At 51.1% G+C, this 11,198-nt stretch overlaps 1 protein-coding gene across 3 annotated transcripts in view; it reads right to left on the reverse strand.

The window, feature by feature from the left end:
- Positions 1-1,189: 1,189 nt before the first annotated feature.
- The window catches only part of CENPM (centromere protein M), a 12,044-nt gene continuing 2,035 nt past the window's right edge, over positions 1,190-11,198 (reverse strand). For 2 of the 3 annotated variants that reach the window (XM_019633879.1, XM_019633878.1), the window contains 3 exons: positions 9,130-9,222; positions 7,274-7,353; positions 1,190-2,003 (listed from right to left, as the gene is read on the reverse strand). In XM_019633879.1, coding sequence (XP_019489424.1) covers positions 1,525-2,003; positions 7,274-7,353; positions 9,130-9,222 — 652 coding nt within the window. In that variant the 3' untranslated portion in view covers positions 1,190-1,524. Of the gene's footprint in view, positions 2,004-6,233; positions 6,326-7,273; positions 7,354-9,129; positions 9,223-11,198 lie in introns of all 3 variants that reach the window. The other variant, XM_019633880.1, reaches the window with a different exon arrangement.

The following is an 11,198-nucleotide window of genomic DNA, read 5'->3' on the forward strand; positions in this document are numbered from 1 at the left end:
CCCCGAGACCAATGCACACTTTTACCTCTCACCTCCTGCCTTTCTTTAACCATGGACTCCCCCAACCTCAGCAGAGGCTGGCCTCCTTCCCAGAGGCTGAGGGAGTTCCTTGAGCCGGCCGCAGGCGTGCTCCTACCCTGCTCACCACCCTCTCCTCCAAGGCTCCCTGCTGCACTAGTGGATACCTAGCAGTCCAGTCCTGGGGTGCAGAACCCAACACGCGGGAGCGCTGCTTGAAGAGACTACTGCCCTTCCAGACAGCTGCTTTCTCTGGCACTTCTGTGCTCCCAGCTCAGGGATCCCCTAAGAGCTGCCCAAGCCTTTGTTCAACGATCAGGTGCATAAGAAAACCGGAGGGGAAAAGCAGAGGACTGGGACTAGAGGCTGGCTCTGTCACCGGTCAGCTATGTGACTGTGGACACACCTGATTACAACAGTCTCAGTTTCATTAACTGTGAAATGGGGAAACATTATCAACCTCAGGTCTGCTGGGAGGACGGCAGGAGTGGCTGTGTGACAAGAGTTCTGTAGAGCGTGAAGTGCCCTGCCGACGTCTGGTGACACTTGGGACCTCAACATCGTATGCAGCTGAGGGGCTCAGCAAGGTTGTAAGGTTGCCTCAAAGACCGCCAGGTGTCTAAAACCTTACTGAGAACTAGGGGTGGGGCGCGGGCCAGGCTCTGGGAGGAAGCCACGGAGAGGAGAAAGGCAGGGCCTGCCCTTATGATGCCCCTAACGAGTTTCAAGTGGGCCCATCCCTCAGTGAAGACCGTGGGCTCCAGCTGTGATGGTGACGTCAAGCTGAGAGGCCCTGTGCTGCCCAGGCCGTCAAGCGGGGACCGTCCTGACACCTGAGGAAGGAGGGTAGGCCCTGGCACAAGCAGGGTGGGGGTGGGGAGGCACTGTCATACTCCAAGGAGCAGGCCCTGGCTTTCTTCCTGAGGTTCCTCCCACCAGACCTCCCATTCACCCCCGCAAGCTCCGATGTGCCCAGCAGGCCACAGGGGAGCAGCAGGGGCCCCCAGCCGGCTGACAGAATTTCTGGGTTCCAATCCTGCCACTTTCACAACCTCTAATTAGACCTGAGGGAGAAGGCAAAGGTCAGCGCACAGCCTGTCACCGCCAACCCGGAAACCAGCCCTCCGCCAGCTTCTCTCACTTAATTCTCACAAACACGAATTCAGTGTAATCCTGGATTCACGCCGGTTTTTGAACTTAGCTCTGTGTAATTTTAAATAATAGTCACTGTTCACTGAGTGCTTACCTGGCACTGTGTGAGGTATTAACTTATGATGAAACCATCAACATACAAGCAAACGCAGGGGGTAACACCTGATAAATCGGACACTTCACCTGTCATTTCATTCAGTCCCCACAAGACAAAGTATAACGTTCTTCACTTTGACCTGGGAAAACTGAGGCTCCAAGAGGCAACAACCAGGTTCTCTAAGAACGGCAAAGCCCGGTCGGTCGTGGAATCAGATGGAGCTCATGGGCGCCAAGTGCCCCTCCCCCACCCCACTCCTAATTGCTCTGAGTCAGTTCATCAGCAAAATCAAAGTGGTGCATGAGACCAATGATTTTCCAACTGTTTTTAGCCACAGGCCCTTTGTTCAAATGAAGTCTTAAGTGGAGATGGAACGCGTCAGATGGATAAAGACACAGGGCTCTGCGGGAGTGAGCGGGTCCCACCAGCTGGGCTCCTCCGTCCCAAGCACTGCCGGCTGGAGCACAGAGGAGTTTGGGTCCTGCAGGGAGGTGACCACTGACCCAGGGCCTGTCAAGCCCTGACTTGGTCTTCAGCAACAGTGAATGGTCCCGACGACCAGGGATCAGGCCGTGGGCAGGGCAGCCCCACGGCCTCACAGGTCCTCCAGGAAGGGGTTCTCTGAGCTGCGCATCAGCGACAGCAGGTTCAGGGCCGAGATGCCCGGCACGTGACCAGCGCAGATCTGCAGCATGCGTACCAGGCGCTGCGCCATGGTGGCTCGGAAGCTTTCCACCTGCAGAGGAAGAGCAGAGAGCAGCGGTGAGGCAGCAGCCCAGCGGCAACCCTGCTCCCCTTACTCAGTCACCACACAGTCTGCCCGAGGGGGGCTGGGGACAGCTCAGCGCACCACAGCCCATCACAGCCATGCCCTCGTCCACGGCACACTTCACTAAGCAGCTTCCAACCACCTCAGCTTGTGGAGTCCTTCAAACGCCCTCCAGAAACACCAGACACGATGATCCCTATTCCAGAGGAAACAAAGGCTCAGCAACAGGGCTGGCCAGGTTAGGTCAACTGTCTAGAGTCACACAGTTAGTGACCACAGAGCTGGGATCTGAACCAGGCCCAGTCCCAACCAATGCCCAGGAGGCAGAGGGGTCTGAGAAGGACCCTAACAGGGACGAAAGGAGGGGTGGGCAGAGAGTGGCCCTCCCTGGGGACAGGGAGATGCCATCAACAAAGAGCTTCTTTATCAGAGCTTAGGAAGGGCCACTGGGCCCGAGGAGCTATCGCGTTCGGAAGGGGTACCAAGGCTGTTCTAGGGCTTGATGCCAGATAGTGCCAAGCAAATAAGAGGCGCTCCATAAATGTTTGTTGAAGGACAGACAGTGATGCCCAGATGTCCTCGGGGCTCAGAAGCACCTCCTCCTTCCTCTGCTCCCTCCGTAACTGGGGAAGGGGGTGCGTCACTGTCCGCCCAGTCGCCCAAACTAGAGACTGGGGCATCCTCAAGTCCTCCTTACTCCCACCATTTGTCACTTGTCACTTCCTCTGTCCTCATCACACTAGGCTCATTCTCACCAAGATTCTTGTCTCAGCAGGATCCGCCGCAGCCCCTCCATCCTTCCTTGAAATGCTTTTTCTCCCTGGCTCCCAGGACCCCACACTCGGCCACCTTTTCCTCCACCTCACAGGCTGCTCCCTCTTCTTTGTCCAACATCTAAATGCTGGAAGCCCCAGGGCCTTTGTACCTCTTCTCCCCACACTCACTCCCTAGGGGACCTCATCCAGTTCAATGGCTCTAAAACCATTTAACTCCCAAATTATATCTGCAGACCTTTCCTCTGAATGTCAGACACATCAGCTCCCTACTTAATGTCTGTGTAGACACCTAATAGACACCTTAACTTAGCATGTCCCAAACAGAGTCCCTGGGAGTCCCCCAAACCTGCTTGTTCCCATCTCAGCCAAAGTCCGGAAACTCCCAAGTCATCCTTGGCGCCTTATCCTCATGCCTCAGATCCAGGCCATCAGCACATTCTGTTGGCATCACCCTCGAAACAGCCAGTCCGCAGACCATCTCTTCTCCCTCTTCCCCAGACCCCACCGAGTCTAGGCCACTGTTAACGCTTCCAGAAATAGCCCCTGGACCCATCTCCCTATTTCTGCCTTTGCTTCCCTTCAGTCTATTCGGTTGTCGGAAAAGTCATGACGTATTTTTGCAACGAAAAACAGAAAAAATATGTCATGCCTTTTCCGACAACTCAATACTTTCCCCCAACAGCTGGAGGAATCCATTTAAAACCCGAGTCAGGCCACGTCCCTCCCTGACCCCACATCCTCCAGTGGCTCCAGTTTTACTCAGAGTAAAAGCCACTGCCTTTACGACGACCCACAAGACCCCGCTGATCTGGCCTCGCTGTCACTCATCTCCCACTACTCTGTCCGTTGTTTGCTCTGCTCTGGCCACCCAAGCGTCCCTGTGGGACCTCGAACACACCAGGCAAGTCCCCAGCTCAGGGCCCTTGCACTCGCTGTTCCTCCTGCCTACTGTGCTTTTCCACCAGAGCCTCCACGGCTTGCCTTCTTACTGCCTTTAAGACTTTTCTTAAAGGTCACATTTTTTTAGTGAACTCTGTCCCCTGTCACTCTGTAAATCCTACTGCTTTACCATCACCTAACATGTCACGCCCCATTTGCTAACACGTTACACATTCTACGTCTGTTTCCTCTACTAGAATAGAGCTGGTATTTTTTTTTAAACTGTTTTGTTCTATGCTGCATCTCTAGTGTCTAGAGCAGCACTTGGCACACTGTGGATACGTAGAAATATTTGTCGAATAAATCCTCTGAAATATGCCTCCGTGCTGCTGCTCTCACTCAGGCTCGCCAGCTGCCTCGTGCCTCTGGCCAGGCCTCCCCATGCCACACATCATACTCCAGAGATGTGGCCCCAACCCAAGTCTGACCACATCGCGACTGCCTCTGTCACCTACAGGAAGGAATGACTTGGTTCCACTGCCAGGCTCCTAAAGCTCTAGAGATCTTTCTGCTGCGTAGGCTACATGTCGTTCTGTCACTGGATTCTGGGAGGGCAGGGCCAAGGTCTGACTCATTTGTGTTCTCAGGGACCAGCACAGGGCCCTGTCAGCAGAGCTAGGAAATAATTTCACTGGGTGAATCCCCTACCTCGCCTAGTGGGTTTCTTTATGTGTACAATGGGCAATAACGCCTGCCATGCAAAGGTCTCAAAATAGGGAGCGGCTTCAACTCGATTGTGTGGAAGAGAGTGCCCTGAACAGGACAACACGGGTACGAGCAGTGATGATGGTCCAAACACTGGGCGCTTCGTCTGAAAGATGCCAGGTTTATGCTCTCAGCAGGCCTGCTGCTGGCTGAAACAGACAACCTGCCACCACCTTTTCTGGTGAGTTCTCAGGCTCCAGGGTAACCCAGGACCTGGTATGGCCTGCCACCTACTGGCCACACACAGAATGGCACCACGGCCCACTATATGGCCACCCACATGCAGCTGAACTGTGGAGCAAAAATTGATTCTCCTTTAGAGGTAAGAAGGCTAAGGCAGCATTGCGGGGTGTGTATGTGTGACTGGTTTCAAGCCACAGTCAGCAGGTTACAATGGGTGTAACAACCTGCTGGCTCTACCTCTTACATATGAGGCATGTGACTGTCGGCAAGTCGCCTCTTCTCAGAGTCATGGGTTTCTGGCGGGGCAGGCACTTCAGGCGTGCCCCGGGCCTCTTAGCTGTAAGATCAGAGCGTTGGTCTAGTCAGGGGTTCTTAAAACAAGTCATCCAATATGAAAAACGCATCTGTGAGAGAGCAGTATGAGCATCTGTATGAGGCATGGACGAGATCTGGGGCCCGCCTAATGCTGGGCTAATGACACCGGCCCAGTCCTCATGTGACCTGGCAACACCTGCCATTTCTATTGGCAATGGTCAGATTCTGCTAATACTAACGACATCTCTTGCCTATAGTTATAATGCTAAATTTCACTTAGAGGTTAGTAACAAAAAAAAAGCTGTAATTTTTTCTCTTGCCCAAGTTCACAGGTCCCCTGAATTCTACAGTCTCCAGCCCCCGAGTAAGAACCCCTGGTCGGATGGTAGTGAGAGACCGCCTGTCGACTCAGTTCTCTCTGCATTACATCACATTTCCTTTGGGAACAGGTGCAAGAGCCAGAACACTGCGGAGACACAAATCTTCAAAATGAACCTCCAAACCGATAAACAGACCCTGAAACCAACTGAGCAGGCCTGGTGCATGGGTGCGGCAGCCTGGGCCCTGGAAGCCCTCCGCAGACCTCCCAGAGGGAGCAGCATCAACTCCTGTTGAGGACCCGTTAGCAGAACGCCATTAGTACTAAGGCCGTAGTTTCATAGTGTAGAAGGACAGGCTGAAGAGCAAAGCTTAGCAGCAAAACAGAAACCTGTCTGGTACACCCACAATTAGAGAGAAACACCAACAGAAGCCAGTCAGGGCAGAACCAACACCACAAGTATCCACCCAACACCCACCCACATCCATTCCTGCTGCCTCCTGGGTGTCCTGCCCGGACTGGGACTGGACAAAGCCTACAAAAAGGGAGGTAAGGAGGCAGTGGGCATCCTGACTGCCGGGGACATGAGGACACACCGGTTAATGAGACAGAAGGGATGCCAGGCCTCATGGCACTGCCGCCCGCAGGAGAGCGAGATGTTAACAAACCCACCAATACAAGACTTACAAATAGAGAGAAAACAAAACAAAAAGCAAGGTAACAAGTGCTAGCACCTGGCAGGTAAGTGGTACTCAAGACAAATGTATGTCATCACCCCACTTCATGTTTGTGTACCCAAGGCTTAGGGGGACCCACCCAAGTCAGCCAGTGAGTGGAAACGCCAGGATTCAAACCAGGACACCCCCACTCGGTACTCAGTGATCCTCTAAGAAGCACTGCAGACACGACGCCTGTGTGCTGACTGTCCTTCCCCCACACCCGCACAACGGGTGTCCTCACCTCCAGGTCGCAGAAGAGCAGGGGGCTCTGGTAGGTGTGGGCCAGCTTCAGCACGGTGTTCTGGTGAACGCTGCAGTGGCTGTCCTGCCCCGCTGCAAAGAAGCCACCGTGAGTGCTGCGGGCTGACCTCTACCTTCATGGCTGCAGTTTAGGGAGCACCAGGCGAAGTGCCTCACTTCACCTCCCTGGGCCTCGGTTTCTGACTAGTCAGTGGGGTGACAACCCTGCTCTATCTTCTTTTCAGGGCAGTCAAGATCATCACATTAGAAAATGAGGCTGGGAGGGCTTTGTGACACTGCTCTACAAAAACAGGAGTTTCCGAATCTATAAAATGAGGAGCGTAACAGCTCCGAACCCACTGAGTTACCATCAGACTCAGTGAATCGATATAGAAATGACCTGCCATTCATTTGTTCACCAGCTCACGGAGAATAATCTGTGCCAGGCCCTCCCCAAAAGGAGCTTGCAGTTCAGCTCGGGGCCAGACAGGTCAGACACACCATGGGTGTAGGTGACGGGTGGGGAGTCTCTGACAGAGGCCCATAAGATGGGTACTCCGAGGGCCAGACTGCAGGACTGGTCAGGGGGCTTCCCCCAGGATGCTGACAAAAGGGGTTAGCTAGACCCACACGAGGAAGAAAGTACTCGGGAAGCCATATAGCTCAGGAATATGACTATCTAGGTATGAATCTACCACTTTTTAGCTATGGGGCCTTAGGAAAGTTACTTAACCTCATAACCACAGTTTTCTCAGCTATAAAATTGAGATAACTGCCAAGCTGCAAACCACGCTGTGCCTTTACAGGAGTTTGGATTTTACTCCAGATCCGCAGGGAACCACCAGGCAACTGTAAGCCATGGTCTCAGCAGAAGGACCTGCTCGGCTGCACTGTCAGAAAGGCTGACAACACATCAGACACCAGAGTCTGAGTCCCTGTTCTTCCCATCACCTAGGCCACCTCAGCAAGGAGCCTGCGGCAGCGCCCACCACAGCTGCCTGCAGTCGGGGGTGGGCAGCAGCAGGACAGGGGTGTACTTACCGCCTGTGGCGAGGAAGCCCACCTTCCCCAGGAAGAAGGTGGCATCCACATGGTGCAAGGACTTCTCCACATTCTGAAGGCTGGGGGGGGGTGGCCAGGCCAGGGCAGAAAACAAACCAGAGGACAAACCTTACAACAGAGAAGGCACGGCCTTTCCCAGAGGCCAGAGGAGCGAGGGAAAGGAAACTGCCCCAGAGGAATACTTTATCCTTTCATTGTTTCAAAACTACTTTTAATTACAAAGTGACTCAAGCCTGCAAAATAATCAAAAAGTAAACATGGGTGCATAAGCAAAAAAGTCCCCCTCTTCACCACCACCCTTCAGTCAACTCCGCAGAGGTAACTGCTGCCCACAGTTTAGGGTGTCATTCTTCTAGATTTTTTCACATGTGAATAGACAGTGATAGCATCTAGTTGGGTTTAGTTGGGTTCCATGCATCTATTATAGTCTTTGGAACGAACATAGCTGCACCGTTTCCTAATGACGGGCATTTCTGTGGTCTCCAGTTCTGCGCCATTACAAAGGAGCTGCATGAACGTTCGTTTACACATTCCTTCCACATCCAAGCAAATGTTTCTGTGGGGCAGTAGGATGGCTGCATCACAGTATGTCTTTTAAAGTGTATGTGGGCATTGCCAAGTTGCTTTCCAATGAAGTTACAGTATTTAGACAAGGGCACCTTGACCTTCCGGGACAAGGCTTTCATTCAGTGGTGTCCACGGAGTGAGTGATGAAGGAATCTATTGTCTCCTGGCCAAAAAGCCATCCTGGTCAGGTGTCCCAAGCCAAGGTTTCAGCCTGAACGAACACGGCCAATGGCAAGGGGAGCCCCGCCCTTAAGTGTGGCTGCGGAACAGGATCTCGCGGAGACCAGCCCGTGTCCCTTCTGGTGAAGAGAGGCCCCACCCAGAGAGCAACATGCCTGCTGAGCCAGGGCCCTCTGGCCAGCACGGCAGAGCTCGGCCCTCACTCAGCCCCGCCATGGGCCTAAGTCACTGTTGACTAGTTGCAACCAGTCAGGTGGTGAGTCTGGACTTAACTCTGATGCTACATGTATCTGGCGTCTCGATGCCCCTGGGTTCCCAGGTGTTTCTACCACAGCCTCCCTTTAACCCGCACCATGACCAGGTGTCTGCGCTGGTTTCTGTGCTGGACCCTGTGCCCTGCCTAACCTCAGTCAGCCGCCACGAGGGAGAGGGCAGACCTTTCTTCTGTGCTGTAGTCCTGTCGGCAGGGACGCCAGCACCACAGGGAGGCCAGGCGGGGCCCAAACAATCACTAGCACTCATGCTGCCACTGCCACAGTCCCACACTGGACTGGCCTCCTGACCTTGCACAGGCCTTAATAGTCCTCTAAACACACTAAACCCTTTACATTAACTCTTCACCTGGAACATTCTGCTCACTCCCATCTTTACCTGGCTAGCTCCTTCTCTACCAGAAAGTATACCCTGACCTCAGTCCCAAGGGTCAGAGGTCTTGTTTGGGCTCTCACAGCCCAACACTTCCTTCTGTGTTCAAAAGGCTCGCCTCCTCCCCCAGCGGACCAGGAGCACGTTGAGGGCAGGGGTCTATTCCATTCATCTCTGTGCCTGCTGTCAGGGATATAGAGTAGGCCTCAGAGAGCATTAGCTAAGTGACAGATGACACTGCTGGGATTCATCAGCGTCTTTGAAACACCTTGCACTGGCCACTGACTTCCTCCTCACCCTCTAGATTAACCCCAGGCAGCCTCTCCCTGCTTCCTCTCCTTCCCATTAGTAAGGGCACCGTCCCAGCACACCCCTAAGCCAGGTCCACCTGAGCCCAGCAACCTTTATAGGAGTTTGGGATGCCTGTGGATTCTCACTCTCACCTGTATTTGCTGTGAAGGTTGACCACGAACACAATCAGGTCAATTCGGGGGCGATTCACATCGGAGGGCAGAGGAAGAGACTGTGCCAAGTGGCTGAAAAACAAGAAACTCCAGGACTAAAGATACACATACCCACATCCAAGTGACCATTCACCTGTCGCCCTTCATAGGGGAGGTGGTTGTCAATGGCGCCTCACCTATTCACCTGGCACCCTGTGGGCAAGACTCCTCAGGTGAGCATAGGGGCAGGGCAGAGGCGGTCCTATCCACATTACTCCCCTCTGACTCCCTTTGCCAGAAAGGAGCGCTGTTTAGTAACTGCCTTGACAAGAGGGAGTTTGGGATAGAAGGTGGCATGGGGCTAGCCAGCCTCACTGCATGCTGGGAGGGAGACCAGGCTCAGGAGATATGTGTTGGAGTGTGACGTTTAGGGGTTAAGATTGAACTCTTTTGGATTCAAGTGGGCTTGAGTCCCAGTTCTGCCAATTACCAGCTGTGTGACCTTGGACAAGTCACCCTCATCATTCTCGTCTGGACTTGGTCTCTGGTTGTCAAATACCCATCTGAAGGTTTTTCTTGAACCCTCTACTTCAGCCCATTTCCACTTATTCCTATTATCCATCTCCCACCCCCACCTTCCCCCAGCTTATAATTCAGGAAACATCATAAAGTACAAAAAACACAGAAGTTAAAAACAAAACAAAAAAGCACATAGATTCCTAAAAGTTCAGTTACCTAGAAATTACTATTAATTAACATTAGGACATTTTTCTAAATATCTCTTCATGTACAAAATGTACTACACATACATATTCAGACACTAGAATAGATATAATCTAAAAATAGGATAATATTAATTTTATTATCTGCATGACAATGAAATCAAAATGAAAAAGAAAAAAACTAAAGAACTGAAAAAAATAGATGAACTTGGATTAATTATTTTTAATCAGATTGTTTCTGTAAGAACCCAATTAAGATTATGAAAAAATTTAGTAAGTTGGAGTTTTTTTTTTCTTTTTTAAAATTTATTTTATTTTTTTGTTCTGTTTTGTTTTTTCCTATTTTTAAAATTTTGTATTAAATTTATTGGGGTGACATTGGTTAGTAAAATTATATGTTTCAAGTGTACAATGCTATAATACATCATTTGTATATTGTATTGTGTGTTCACCACCCGTAAGTTGGAATTTTTAACTCTATGTTTCAATTTTATCTATATTGGATTATGAAAAATGAGAAAATTAACATTCTTGGAAGGCAGCTATACTCATCACTATACCATCAACAGAAACTAACATTCTTATAACTTACCCTATCACTTGTATACCGGGGATGCCAAAAAAATGTATACACATGACTTGCATTCATCTTTTGTTATCAGTGTACATTGAGTATTAAAATTTTAACAGTTCTTTCCTTTATTAAAATGTGTACACATTTTTTTTTGGCACCCTCTGTATTTTGCTCTTACTATAGCTTTGGACCACGGCTGATGAAGCTGCCAGTATGGAACACTGCTGGTTGCCAAGGGAGAGGCAAAGGGTGCTGAGGAGGCTCTCTCACTGGCAATTAAATACCCTGGCAATAAAGAGACAATCATTTCTGCTCACAATGCATTGGCCAGAACTAGTCACATGGCTCCACACAACCACAAAAGGTCAGAAAGTGCAATTCTGGTTCCTGCTGTGTGCTCCAAACTCAGAGGCTGGAAATATTTGGCAACAGGATAAACAGATGACCAGTTGAGTGATTTGCTTTTCCTGCCTAAAAGTCTGAAGGATCATTTACCCTTGAAGTTAAATAACTTAATTAGGATGTAACTTGACATAGTGTTCTGTGTCCATTTTTCCTGAAACAAGATATACAGAGGGTGCCCAAAAAAATGTATACAGGGGCTGGCTGAGTGGCTCAGTTGGTTAAGAGTTGGCTTAAGAGCATGAGCTCTGAGCAACAGGGCCACCGGTTTGATTCCCACATGGGCCAGTGATGCTGCGCCTGAGCTGTCGCTGAGCTGCCAACAGGTGGCAGGATGGCTCAGTTGGCGTAACAAGATTGCCTATTCGATG

The sequence above is a fragment of the Hipposideros armiger genome, unplaced genomic scaffold (assembly GCF_001890085.2).
Source record: "Hipposideros armiger isolate ML-2016 unplaced genomic scaffold, ASM189008v1 scaffold_1430, whole genome shotgun sequence".
In the NCBI taxonomy this organism is placed as follows: domain Eukaryota; kingdom Metazoa; phylum Chordata; class Mammalia; order Chiroptera; family Hipposideridae; genus Hipposideros; species Hipposideros armiger.